Consider the following 14,999-nt stretch of genomic DNA (forward strand, 5'->3'; position numbering starts at 1 on the left):
GTGATGTGCAACATGTGTGCGCTCATAAATATCTGCAATTAACCCATTAGTCATACATTTCATAAATGCTGGATGAATTTATTGTTATTGCCTCGACATCATCTGGCGATTTTATGACGCTATTGAACCCACGTTATTATAGTAGATTTGAAATAGATGAAATTTAAATAAACGAACACTGTTGCACACAAAACGCATTAAAATTCAATGGCACATTACATGCATCAGTGTGTGCAGCATGTTAGTAGCTGTGTTGAATATTTGGTCGCGTTGCTGGACGGGGACGAGCATCACAGGGGGCACATCACCCCTCCCACATCATCCAGACACACACACATACACACACACGCACACACACATACACACACATACACACACACACACACGGGATTTCTGCTCAGCCATGGCTCCCTGGTAGATGCTCAAAGCGGCTGTTGTCAGAGCAAATTAAATCTGCACCAGCTCGTTGCTTTTCCTCCTCCTGACCTTGCCTGCCTCCGCGTTGAGGGGGGTTTTCAATATTTTATTCGGGATTCCTGCGCTGTCTGTCTCCCCATGGCTACATCGGATGGACTAGACGGCTGTCTGCACCGAGGCAGATCTCAAAGTGACCCGAACATCCTCACCGAACCGGACATCGACCTGGCACACGGCACAGGTAAGACGCGTCATTGTCTCGATCGCCTTTATTTGTGCCATAAACGTGTTTTCGTAGGGTGCCGTCTATTATTCGGCGATGCAGCGGTTTCCATCTCCTCGCGTCTTCCCCCACTGGGACATCACAGCACCATGGGATAACCAGCGCAGACGCTTCCAACCCCGCACGCAAAGATACGAGAACCGCATCTGAATGGTGGAGGTGCAAATTGGAAATTAATGTGCCATGGCAGCGTCTGTGAATGTAGACGCGTGCGGCCCCCCTCCAGATTTGTGCGTTGTGTGCTCTGCACGCCTGTAGCCCAGTGCATTGGGTTGTTATGGCTGCCAGTGTTTGGGAACCAGCGTGCGGGGCCGTTTAATGTGATAATAAAAAACTGTAGTGCCACACTTGTACAGTATCTGTTGATCGGTGCGTCCTGCTGCGTGTTCGGCTCCTCAGACACCGGGTGCATGCGTGCGCCGCGGTGCCAGTTGGAGCGCATTTGTTGTGTTTGATGCGAGCCACCATTACTCCTCGTTATTCTGCAGACACATGGGCTTCGACTCTCGGCTGCATTTGTGAAAGGGAAGCACATGCACATCTCAGTGTATAGACTGATCTCTGGGTATGTTGACTGCTCTGCCACCCCCACCCACCCCTCACCAGACACACACACACACACACACACACACACACACACACACACACACACACACACACACACACACACTGATCACTGTGATGCGATCAATGACCCCGGCCTCCCACGTGATGTAGCCTATATAGGTGGAAACACACCAGCCTCAGCACATCCACGCCACACACACAGCAAAGCCATTGACCAATCCGGTTGATCGATCCTGCAGGTGTGCTTCCTAACCTGCTGCCTGTGTTTATTGTCTCCCTCTGCTCTGTTAGCTCTCCCTCTGCATTATGGAATAATGAATTGATCTTTCATTAATGAGAGGAGAGCGCCAGGGAGCAGTCATGTTCTGCACCTCACCAACCAACAACACACTTCATGTGGCCCTTGTTATATTGGCTTAATTTCCTCTCTCCTACTCTTAAATTACAAGCTTACTGTTCCTTCAGTGCGAATGCATGGCTTGATTTGTCCTTTTCTTTTCCTTTTTTTTTTTTACGTAAGTGTGGTTATTTATGGTCATATTGTGTGGGCCTGGAAAGAGTCATTGCTTACTCCCACACATGGTGTGTTTTACGCACATGAAGAATGCTCGAGTGAATGATTCAGAAAAAAAAGTGTCATTCACCTTTCAACTGCTCCCTAATGAATCCTGCGTTTTTTTCTTCTTCTTCCAATCTCTAAAATCACACCTGTCCTGCCCCCACAGCAGATATTTTAATGGACCCCCGCTGAATTCAGTCCTCTCCTGTGTGGACGATTTAATTCACACATGGGTGGATGTGTTAATGTCACACAGGGTCTTTGACACACCTGAATAAACAACGCAGCAGCTTGGCAGATCAGCCGGGCCATCGTCACGAGAGCTAAAGCAACCCGGGCTCCAGTGACCATCAGCCTCTAACACTGGAGTAGTACACACAACCGTGCTACTACTATGTGAATATAACTGTGCAAATGACAGACACAGTAAACACACTTGTCACTGCATGGACAATGTCAGTGTCTGGTGACCTAAAGTACACAACATCACCCACCCCCTCTCTCTGTGTGCGGATCATCACTGCGCTAGCGTCTGGGACACCAGCCTTTGCCAAAGTAATCCTTTGGCAAAGGCTGTCTTTTTCCTCCAGCACAGAGGCCCTTGCAGCTGCAGAGGCTGACACTGTATTCATGCGCTCGCTCCACACTGGGGAGGAGACTCGATGGAGACGGCAGTTACAGCTGACCATCACAGAGAAGCAGAGCAATGCTTTTATTTTTCTTCCTGAATGATGGTGCAGTGATAATCAGGAGCCACAGGACAAGGGGACTGTAAAAGTCTCAATCCATTTGTCCTAAAAATCCACTTTTTATTATGTGCAAAGAAAAAAAACATTTCAAAGTGTGCCTGCTCATTGTTTTCTCCTATTGATGCTGTAACTTTTTACCCTTGTGGAAAAGAATGGAGACCTCCTGCTCCAGCTTTTGATTAACAGGCGTATATTAAAGTTGTTTAGGAGCATACATCTGGAAACAGGTGCAGGAGAATAAAAAACTTGTTTAGTCAGTTTGTCCAGACGAGGGCCCTTTTGTATTCTCCCGCTAATAAAATGTCACTTTCACTCAAACTTCCTCTTAGTCATTGCAGACTGTCGACCGAGGTAATGGTGTGGAGAGGACACCTTCAAGCTTCGCGGACAGGAAGCAGGTCCTAGCAGGGCTGTCCCTGTGGCCTCTCTCCATAAATACATTCTTCTGTCCTGCAGAACAATGGACACAGCCAGAGAAACAGAGCGAAATCAAATGCATATTGGGACAAGTCGAGTGGGAGTATCAGCATAAGTCACTGTAAATATGGTGCAGATGAAATGTAATATTATGATTTTATTTAGAAATATTGCACATGTACAACAGTTCAATAGAGAATTTTGTTAAATAAACAATGTCATCAGGGACAATATCATCTGAGTTCTGTGTCTCAATAGATACAAAAAATAGATAAATGAATCTGGCCCTAATTTCAGATTCTGAGATTCATAATACTGAATATTATCGGTGTCATTACTTAACCTGTTTGTTAAGTTTGTTTTAAAATAAATGATTAATATTGTAGTCTGTAGTGTGCACGTATCTGACGTATCTGTATACTGGCCCTGCAGTACACAGTGGACATGTCCAGGGTGTACCCCACCTATCGCCCACTGTCAGGTGGGGTCGGCTCCAGTTGCCCCCACGACCCTTAGATGACAGGCAGTATAGATTACGGATAGATGCATAGTCTATAAAATGTCACAAGTAAAAAGCGCACATTACACTTTCTGTATGTCTTTAGATTGAAACTAAAAGTAAAATATGGTAAAAGAAAAGCAGCATATTCTCCTTGTGGGAATTAGCAGAAGTTTGTCCTGCTGGATAACAAACTGAGAAAACTAATAAAAAGTCAAAGTGATCAATCAACTATTGGAATATTGAACAAAGTATTTCACAATTACTGTTGCTGTGAATGTCTTCTCCTCCTTCTGCAGTAATTCCTGAAGAAAATCATTTTCCCCTTTTCGGGAAGTCAGATAAATGAAAAGCATTGTCCCTGGAGCTCACAGGGATCAGTCACCTTGCTCAGGCCGACTTCAGCTCAGTGAATCTTCGCTCACATGGCGACTTAAACCCCTGAACAGTTGAACCCACTTTGTCCAGTTACAGAACAGCGTCTCACCACCAGTTACTTCTGATCAGTGGCTTTTTAAGGTCTCATCCTCCTCTGCTGGTCTCACTGATAGCTGGATAATCCTCTCAGATCAGACTTCAGAAGAATCTCTGAGGATTGCAGGTATAAGTAAAGCCCCCACTCTCCTTGTCTTACCAAACCCTTGTGAAAGCTGATATCGGGCCGTGACGATGACTCACCCCAAACCGGAGCAGCGTCATGTGCGTAATACCGCGCTTATATGGGAAATTCTGAGTCAGCCGCTCTTATATAATGTGCTCCCCATTAAACATGGCTTTGTTCAAAATGACGGCGTAACAATGTACACAAACTGGTTTCAACGTCACAGGAACTCCTTACATAAGCTCCATGGATTTAAAAGAAATCAGTTTTAACATCTGAATGAGCAACTGTGGCATGAAACAGTGACAAAGATGCAGATATATACAGAGCATACCTACATTTATACAAATGACACTGAACCTTCTTGTCCAGTCCCCAGCTCTGTCTTTCAGAGAATCTGAATCACAAACGCATATCCCTCTGTTCTCTAGGAAAAGAAAAGTTAAAGATGGTGCAGAAACACAGAGGCCAGCTGGGTCCTGACAGGCCGTGAACTAGAAGCATCTTTTTTGTGTGTCCGCTCTATGACGAGGCATTTCGAGGACCCTCAACGGTGTAAGAGGGAGCGATGTGGTTACAGTGGTGTTTGGTGTGGCTCTCTATCTTACCGGCCTTTTTGATTTATTTTCAACATCCCCTTTAGTTTGGAGACAGGATGTGAACTTGTTGCATTCCTCCAGGGATGTGGTGGGTGAATAAAACAGCGGGAGAACAACGAAGTGAGAAGTTGTTTTCGTTCTAAAAACGTGAGCGGAAGTGAGAATCAGACACCAGAAAATAACTCCTCTCCTACACTTGAGACTGTTAATATCTCAGAATGACACCACGCTGCGTGTGTGTGTGTCCATGTCGTCACTGTTACGAAGCAGAAACCCACCTCAACACATTCAAATCAAGTATTAAGTGTCTGAGGGGGAGATTTGAAGTGATTTTTAAAAATACAGTTAAGTTACAATAATACTTGGATTTACTGTTGCCTTTACAGGGATTGATGCATGGTATAAAGTAAATTCCCCCTCATTAAAAATGAAATAATTAGTTAAATTAATCAGTTGATTAATCAAAAATGAATCGGCTACTTTTTTTGCTAACGAATAAATTGTTATTGTTTGAGAAATAGTTGCAACTTTTTGAATATTGGAATTTGCTTCATTACTCTTTTGTATCACTGTAAACTGGAGATGTTCTGATATTGATATCAGTATTGGAAATGCCTCAAATCCGGCTGAAAATGCTGGACCAGGCAACAAAGAGTGTCTGAATCTATGTATCGATCACGTCTTTTAAGTTTATTCGTATCAACCGGAGAAAACTGCAACTTCTTTTCCTGGAAATCCCTTCTTCTTTGCCGCTTCAAAATACCAGTCACGCTGCTCTGCCACAGACGAGTACTGTCTTTAGAGCGGCAAAGAAGAAGTGATATCCGGTAGTTTAGTGTCAGTCAGAGCTGGATGAAATGTCAGCAATTTGATCATATTTCATGCTGGAAAGTCCCACAAGTAGACTCTAGTAGCACTAGTGTTGCCAATTACACCATGAGCAATCTCGTGAAGAATTTGAAGAACCATTGAATGAAAGAGCACAAGGACTTTACCGAGGTGAAGGGAAAAAGGATTTGTGTTCTTTTTTAGTTATTACTGTCAAACTAGATGATAAAAGAAGTTCTACAGCGTTGATTCTTTGTATGTATTTGTTTTTCAAAGGGTTTAACCTGAGCCAGGTCATACAACAATGATAGCAATCATCACTTTTACGGGGCTAGTAGGATACAGCTGTTAAAATACATGATGTAAGTTGTTATTTTAGTTTAATGGACTGTTATCGGATCAGTACTTTGTATCTGCATACACGCAAAGTCCAGGTATCGTTTAGGGAAGGGAAGAATGTTATCGGAACATCTCAATTGTAAACTGAGTATCTTTGGGCTCAGGACTGTTGGATTGACAAAACAACACATAATGAAAACATCACCTTTGATTCCCCCGATGGGCATTTATCAATATTTCATGACCTTGTGCAGACAAAACAATCTTTTTTCCACGAAAATAAGAACAGCAGAGTATTTGATTTTGAATACAATTATTGGGCGCAGTGAAATCTCCATCTCCTGCTTTTGGCTTCTGTTTATTTTTTGATTCAGTTTTTGCCGTCATCCCGGAGAACACAGTAAAACACAAGAACACATCAAGCCACACGCACACGGACAAGATGACAGTTTCATCGTGATAGACAGTGCAGATATACACAAGCTCGATTTGCTCTTCGGAGGAGCCACCTGCACTGGCATCAAACTTAGCCTAATTAGGTCCTTACTTCCTGTTTTCAGCAAGCGTAGCTGTAATCCTCGCCACAGTCACGACCTATTCGTCATGGTCAACCCTGAGGGACTGTGAGTCAGTCAAGGCCACCTGTTAGTATAGTGGCCACTGGGGAGATATTCATTCCTCCTCCATGATGGACAGAGGTCCCCACAGAGGCCAAGAAGGAATGATCAGCCATGGGGAGTCAGAGATAAACTTCCCTGTCGCCTGTGCTCAGCATCGCGGAATCTCTCTATTTATATTTTTGTTTATTATTAATTGATGTAGTCGAGACTGTGGGAAGCAAATCTTCCAACAGGAGTCACACTGCGATCGTGATGCATATCTGCCAGCACATTGTCGCAAGCAATGACTCATTCAGTCATTTATACTTACAGAGTTTACTGTATTTGGTAAGAGTGGGCGATGAGAAGAAAGATGCTCAATAACACATGATATTAAAAAGTGACTGGAAACTAACGGAAGGATACATCTGAATGAATGAGATGAAAAACTTGGTAGAAGCTTTCCACACAGTTTGGATTGTGTCAGTGCTACTCGGGGTATATACAAATATCACCAATACTACAACTCTACTCCATAATGAATTTAGTTTGTGTGTCAGAGTCTCGTGTCCATTTAAAGAAATGATGATAATGGGATGTAATAACAGCGGAACACCACTGAGCCATTAGCTAATAGGAGTTTCACGTTAAATCAAATGAGGCCACAAAAGAAACCGTCTTGTAAAAACTCACTAATTTCTGTCCCTTAACACAACTGGATGATGTTCTGTCACACTGCGGCTCCATGGCCGTTGAGTAGTGAGCGGGGATAAGCTGCGTCCAGACGCCTCGTTGAGCTCTGCTCTCTGCGGACGCTGCCACTCTCCTCCAGCCGCCCATGAAAATGGAGCACAAAAATGACGACAACAACAAAAGCCCTACATCATGCCTGCTCCCTGTGGATGCCGGAGCAGATTAGGAGTTTTGACAGTGTTGGAGCCATTTGTTGCTGCAGCTGTGGTTTGCATGCGTGCACCTGTGTGTTTTTTTTGGCGTGTGCATTCATGTGCACATGAATCTGCTGGAGAACTGGCAGGTCTGTGCAGACGCGTGCTATGTAAAAAAAAAAAAAAAAAAGAATAAAAAAAAAAATCTCAGCCGGAATGTGCTCGAAGCTGACTGTCAGGCAGCTGAACAGACAGCTCACAGAGAAGGAAGACCCGAGCAGCCCCGCACACCTGTCAGAGACCCCGGCATAAAGGCAGCATGTAATGGAGCTATTTAACCTCCAAAGGCTGAGGTTAAATGGAGATCAGGAAGTTGCATGCTCGATGGTGTGAAGGGTAAAGAGCTGAGAGAGGAGACTCCTCTGGGCATCGTGGCTGGGAAGCAGTGGAGACACATTTTAGAGGAAAGGAGAAGAAAAGAAGCTGGAGAGAAAAGGTCAGGAGGAGACTGAGTCAGTGAGGCAGAGAGGAGCTGGGAGAGAGGGAAACAGAGCACGGAGAGAGAGAGAGAGAGAGAGAGAGAGAGAGAGAGAGAGAGAGAGAGAGAGACGAGGGGGCTGCGGCCTGCGTTGAAAGAAAGCCAAGAAGTTGTCCTAATTGCTAACTGGCTACGTTGAGATGATGGATGGTCTATAGGAGGCCATTAACAAAGAGGCAGGAGCTGTGTGGTCCTGATTCGGAAAGTCTCTGCATCAGCTCCAGTATCTGGCCACGGATCCTCTACATTTTTAAAGTGACAGTTAAATCAACAATACTGAATTCCTCTTTTTTACCCTTTTCATCTCCTTGCTTAGGTTTTGTTTCACCCCTATTTCTACACTCTCATACTTTTATCATATGATTGTTTTGTGCACATGATGATAATTCTGTGTGGGTTTGTTGTTGCATGCAACTCAGTCATCCTTAGTATGAAAATACTGATTTCAGACATGGCTGTATGACACAAGACAAAACATACCTGATGAGCAGAACCCAACTAATTTGGCTTTTTGGAGGACAATGGTGGTACTGATATATTGACCATTAGATATATAGTATTCCTAAGATGTTGGTAACAAACACAATGAAATAGTTGAGGTTTGATATTTTTCAGAATCGTCTTTATTGGCCACGTATGTGTATGCATACAAGGAATTTGACTCGGGGTTTACATTGCTCTTAGTATACTTACATGGAAATAGACAAACAGCTATAGGGACAAATAAGTTAAGGAATTGTACAAAAAGATTATCTCGGTGGAAGGTCCAAACTGTACATTACAATATCGTGTGAACAGAAAGTAGAATTTGCAGAATATTGGAAACATATTGGACCAACACTACAAAAGAAAACACCGTGAGAGTATGTCAACAAGTCAGCTGGTTCTTTGTGTTGTCGACAGTACAAGTTGAAATAAATAATAAATACTGTTTATGTATACAGACATAAACAACTATAAATACAAAAAATACAACCAAATATATATATAGAACTTAAATAAATAATATAGAAAGGGTCATATTGTACTATACATTTTTTATGTAAAATATAGATGCACATTAATGTCTGGGTTGTTTAAAAAAAATAGGTTTTCCTATATGTCTTTGAAAGGCTCATATTAGCTGAGTTGTCTCGCTCAATTGATAAATTGACCAGGCTCTATAAGTCAAGAAAGTCCCATTCATCATTCTTGTTCCCACCTCTCCGGGGTCAATAAGTTTGTATGAACCACAGCACTCACACTGCCTCCCTCTCCTCATCCCACACTCACACATAGATATATTGTATCTTCACCTGTTTGTAGCTGCAGTGTCCCTCTGTCCTCACAAACCTGCCTGATTCAATAAGGGATAGATGAAAAGGACACAGGGGATTCCCAGGATGTGGAAACTAAGGAGACAAGGAAGGTTAAGGATGGAGTGAGAAATAAAGAGGAGAGAAACCTGAGGCAGGTAAAGCCCAGGGAGCTAAGTTAGGGGAGGAGATACGTTACAGCAGGCTGACAGGAAGTGGTTTGAGGGAGGCCGTCCATGGAGTGTCTGTTTGATAGGCACTTACACCACAGCGTTATCGAGCATCTCCGTCAGGGCCTCTCAGGAGATGGTAAATGAAATGCATAGCCAGATCAGATAACTGCACTAGAAGGAATACAATTATAAATGGGAAATAAATCGAAGCTTTTTATTTTGTTGATGGATGTGAGCTACAAAGAGAATAGAGTAAAATCTACTAGAGCCAAATCCAGTGATATTTAAAACCTATTGGCACTGATGTGCGTTTGTACAAAACTTGGAACAACTTGAACCTAAAATGATCCTATTAACCATGTATTGTCCATTTTGAGTCGTGAGGGTTAAGAGTTTCACTACTCATACCCAAAATCATCCGTCCAAATCAGAAAGACATAGGTTTTGGACACAGTAATCATGAATCTTCTTTTTGCATCATCACTGACTGTTGTATTGTCACAAAACTGCACAAAACTGTTTTTGGATTGATCAAATATGAAGACTAGTGTGTCAGAAGGTAAAATCTAAACATATACTACAGTACTCTAGCAGTTATTTGAATGTACCTGTTTCCCCCTGGCTAAAATTGCATTATGATGATGATCTCGATCACTGGTCATTACTTGTTATTTGCATGTTGTATTGTGGGATTATTTGAGTTCACTGTGTAGAGTGTTATAATTCTCTCTGACTGACACCCTTGAATATTCATTTTGCTGTCACACAGACAATTCAGCAGCAGCAGTCGATTACAATTTATAACAAAAGGATCATCACAATCTCACAATCTTGCTCCGCTACCGACTGTTGAAATTTTATTAAATGCACTTTGACTTACTGTAATTTATAATTCAACTGATAGAAATTCAATTTATAACTGTGATTTGATGATCGTTTAATAATTACAGTCATTTATCAGGGAATAGTGTCTGGTTCATGCTTCTCCAGTGTGAAGTTCTGCTTCTGTTCTCTACCCATCGTTATTGCAGATTTAATAATGGCAGGATTTGAATAATGGTTTAAGCAATTTGACGACATCACCATGTTTCTGATGCATTTTTCTGACCTGCATAAACTAAACAACTATTTGATTAATTGAGAGAATAGTCAGCAGATTAATTATAATGAAAAGAGTCATTAATTCCCAGCCTTCCACGCTGCCGGGATAATTGCAGACACATTCTTCTGTTTTTGTGGGAACTATTCTAAATATTTGTACAGTGAGAATTTGACTGTGCTATAAATAAAAATGGTGCAAAGGAAATGTATTGTATTTGAGGGAGTGAGTTCGAACTTGAGTCTTTGTTGTAGAATAGCAGAGCGAGTCTCAGCACCATGGACAGCACCAGCCTTTGCATTGCAGAGCTGTGGTCTGTGTGCTGGTGAGTCTGTCCGGGTTTCCTGCTGGGAAACAGGCCCAGTTATTTTTTTATTTTCCTTTTTTTTTGTACTGATGACACGTTAATGATGAAAGCACATTGTGCAGATACTGGCACAAATTTCCATTTCATTTGATTATCCCATACATCTTCGTAAGCCAAAAGTCCCAATCCAATCCCTTTTAAACTGTGACTGGAACTGTGGCCAAGCCTGTAGTACAGAGTTTGAGATCGTTATTGATGAGTAGGTGGCTTCTAGCAACTCCTCCTTGTGTGGCACAAACCTGCCACCAGATAATGTCTTTTTCACCGTGGAAACGTCAGCACGACTGCAGCTTGTGTCGTCACACAAGAGAATGTGTTTCAGTAACTAAACACTTTCCTAGTCTGCCATCAGAACCAGACGCCTCTCACACCAGACTTTACTGGTGAAGTGACTAATACTTTTACTCTAACCTAACCAATGCATTTATCGAAACAATTTTTTTTCTATTTTTATTTTTCAGGCAAGATATACAGAAATTAAACTCAGCTGCTGTCATGTAGTAATATCGTCATAACACGCAAATGTCCTACGTACGTCTTTGTATAGGAAAATACGACCATGCATGTAACGTCTGGACTGTTCAAGTATATCCATGTATCTGTGATGAATGAGGTTGGCGGACAGTTAGTGCACTGACTCGTGTCTGCACAGTCTGGCGTCACAAAATGAGCTGCTGGCCACTGTTCATCCTGGCCCCTGCATGATCTACTCGAGGTCCAACACAGGGGATGAATGCAGCTTTTCGGACAATAAGATGCTTAAAAAAAAAACGTCATGATATTTTGAACTCAATTTTTGTGCTTTGCTTGAGGAGTATCAGATTTGCACTCTACTGTGCAACACGGCAAACCTGTTCTAGTTCCACAGCTGCACACTTGAGGGAATCCGCAAGTGGGAGTGAGTAGCATCCTTGCTGTGGGAACCTGTTAGCAGATTACAGTGCTAACAGCAGTGATGTGTGCTGTTCCTCTGTGAACGTCCCCACTGTCTCTACTGAGACCACAGCACACTCTCCTTTCCTCCAGAGGCAGCGGGAGCCCAGTGGAACTGAGCTACCAGCTGCGGTAGCAAGTGTAGACACAAGAACATGCACACTGACGCTCACACACATCATGGCTGGAGTGAGTATTTGTCTGATATGCTTCCTCTCTCACTCTCGTGCACGCTCTCAGTGTTACGCTCTGTTTGAATTTTTCAGGCTTTGACCCAAATCAGTGGAAATAACTGGAATAAATAGCACACCGTCGCTCACCCACCTGAGTCTTTAACTAGCCTTGTTGACTGAAAACGCCCACGCCACGCTGCACCTGTGCGTAAACCTAGAGGGGGACAGCTCACATAATTTACATTTGCTATTATCCCAAGCAATTAAAAATGAGTAAATAGGAGACCGGGATGAATTGATACAAACAATGACCTATTGGTTCCTGACAAAGTCTTTTTTAACATGAGGCTTTCTGCCGTTTTTTTGTCAGCGCCGTCTAAAAGTGTAATTTTATAATTAGAAAAAAGCCTCTCTGTCAAGAGGCACCTGCATCGCAAGCAGCACTTTTGAATATATGAACGGAGCTGAATGTGTCAATATGAATCTCGCAGCTTGTTAGATTAATGTGATAGACAGCGGGAACAGCCTAAGGTATGAAGGCTGAACCAAGACTTCCATTACCTGATTGGAAGGAGCCTTTTGATGGAATAAGATGAGATCTCTCATAACAGGAACGTAGCTGAAAGCTTTACTACGGGCGGGCTGTGTTCCTGGACACAGCCGGGATCTTCCTCTTCCTCTAATGGTGGTGGTTGTTGTTGGGGGAGCAGGTCGGAAAGACACTTTCTAAGGCTCGTCCTGTGAAGGTGACAGGAAAAGCACTTTCAGCGGTGACATTTTGGCCCACTGGGTGGATGTGATGGCTGCAGTGGGCACTTCACCGTTGGCCTCTTCTTTTTTTGTTGAAAAGCAGAGGCGATGAAGAGGGGACAGTGTCTGGGTCTACATGTGTATATGCACTGTGTGCTTGTGCATGTGTGTGTCTGGAGTTATCATCCATATTTTGAAAACTTTCTGTTTAAGCAGTTGCACCTATTTTTAACATTAGGAGTCAATTACTGTTCAGGCCAACAATGCAAACTTTCACCAGTATGTTACAGTTCTTCATCTTGCTTTGAAACCCTCCTACCTCCTATAAAGACACTTAGTCATATTTATATTTACTTGACACACCTACATACCATGAGCAGTTTGGGTTATTTCATATTCGATTTCTCTTTTTGTATTTTTATCTGTGTGAGGCCCTGCTGGCAAAACTATGACACTTGTCATTTACTTGTGTCGCAGTTTGTGTATTCGAGTCAAAACGTGACAACTTTTGCTGTTTTGATCAAACTGCATCCACACAGTCCTGAAGAATCCCATTAGCTGAGTTTTTGACTCAATAATTAGTAAATAGTAAGAGCCAGTATTATTTTATTCAACTAACTCATGGTTTTTCATTTTTTGGTTGTACTTCTTGTTGGGCACTTTGGTGCATTGTTAAGAAAAGAGCTATATAAATAAATAATATTATTATAAATAGTACGGATGTTTTTCAGTCATGAATATACATTGTTTTAAAGAGGTATTGTAGTGATATAGTATTGCACTAAAGTTGTCAAATTTATGAGAGACAGATAAAAAAAAGAAGAATGGTCAGCTATGGAACTGAGGATGAGGTACTTGATTAGTCCCTACGATAAGATAAGGCTACACTATGCTAAGATACGTTACAATACGATATGATATGCTATGATACAATACTTAGGATACGATATGATACTTACGACACAATATTATTTGATACGATACTTCAGATATGATACAACATAATGTCCAAAACAATTTGAAACTTCACTACAGAGTTTGTAAGGCTGTCCGTTCAAAGATATTGTTTCTTAGGTGAACCCACGAAACCTTGGGGACGTCACAAGGAGGTTTTCTTTTTCAAAGTTGAAATATCTTCTGTAGCTCCCCTTTGGAGCTGAGTCCTACTAACTGATCTTGACTTTTTGTTTTACAGTCAAATGTCACACAGATATTAAAATGCACTTGATGATAACTAATGCAACTATTTAATCTCTGCTAGAACCGTCACAGAGATCCTTCCTGCAATCACCGCCACTCGATGCTACATCGATTTGTCCAGAAAGTGTAAACTCACTATGAAAGCAGTTAGGAAGCCGCCCTTGGATCTGTGAGGCTGCAGCAAAGGCTTACACGTGAAGCCACCCACTAGACCTCATTCTCAACACCAACATATGGTAACAAACAAGGGCCTCGGGCACTTCCTATTGGCTGCTGGCCTCACTGACATCATTTCACTCTCTTGATGCCAGTAGCCCACATGCCGGAGTTTCACACTTCGGCGGTATTCGCGTAGATAATCTGGAGGCTTGACCTTTGCACACTCATGTGGCCTTACACCAAGATATCCTGTCCTCTCAGAAATCAGTTCTCAGACAAATTGCACTACACAACGTCCACGTGCGGATGAGTCATCTGTTTACCTCAGGAACACAGTTACTTGAGGCCAGGACTTATTTATTAGAGCTAATGTAGACTGCTCAGTTAAATATTATGTTTTTTCCTTCATTTCTACTTAGTTAATTCAGCATAGAATGTAAAATGGAAATGTTGTATAATAGACTAGTCTTTCCCCTGCTAATGAAGTATATTGTTGTTGGAAGAATAAATCTGTTAGAAAAAAGAACACTTTATAAGAGACGGCTTTCGGATATTATTCATATCCATGTTAAGTGGATTTTGCTCTTGCTCCTGAGCTCCTGAATATTGTCATTTTGTGTACGTGTTCATTATTCCGTCTACCCTGCCTTTTATAAAACCACCACAGCTGACCACTTCCATTCTCGATCTCAGCCTCTCTTTCTCATTCCCACTCTTTCTTTTTACACCGCTTCAGCTCGTCTTCAGCTCACTCTCTCCATGAGAGTCGTTAGCTGGGTGTCCTGATTGTGGCTCGGGCCCCTGAGGCAGTGGGGCTACGGACAGATGGCAGCACAGTTGTAAAGCCAGGGGGGCAAAGAGAAGAGGGTAGCTGGCGTGGCGGTGGCTAAGGAGGTGGTCCATTCAAGGGCACATTGTCAGTTGCCCGGGTGGAAGGAGCAGGAGGCTGGAGCGAGGAGCCGAGGATC

The 14,999-nt window shown here is 42.6% G+C and overlaps 2 protein-coding genes across 4 annotated transcripts in view; both read left to right on the forward strand.

The window, feature by feature from the left end:
- wfdc2 (WAP four-disulfide core domain 2) overlaps positions 1-14,999 on the forward strand; it is a 31,282-nt gene that overhangs the window by 9,196 nt on the left and 7,087 nt on the right. Inside the window, exon 5 of the mRNA XM_034590354.1 lies at positions 6,513-6,520. The gene's annotated coding sequence lies outside the window, so the exon portion shown is untranslated. The remainder of the gene's footprint in view (positions 1-6,512; positions 6,521-14,999) is intronic.
- phactr3a (phosphatase and actin regulator 3a) overlaps positions 335-14,999 on the forward strand; it is a 33,110-nt gene continuing 18,445 nt past the window's right edge. For all 3 annotated transcript variants that reach the window (XM_034590350.1, XM_034590352.1, XM_034590351.1), the window contains exon 1: positions 335-658. In XM_034590350.1, coding sequence (XP_034446241.1) covers positions 556-658 — 103 coding nt within the window. In that variant the 5' untranslated portion in view covers positions 335-555. The remainder of the gene's footprint in view (positions 659-14,999) is intronic.

The sequence above is a fragment of the Hippoglossus hippoglossus genome, chromosome 7 (assembly GCF_009819705.1).
Source record: "Hippoglossus hippoglossus isolate fHipHip1 chromosome 7, fHipHip1.pri, whole genome shotgun sequence".
NCBI lineage: Eukaryota > Metazoa > Chordata > Actinopteri > Pleuronectiformes > Pleuronectidae > Hippoglossus > Hippoglossus hippoglossus.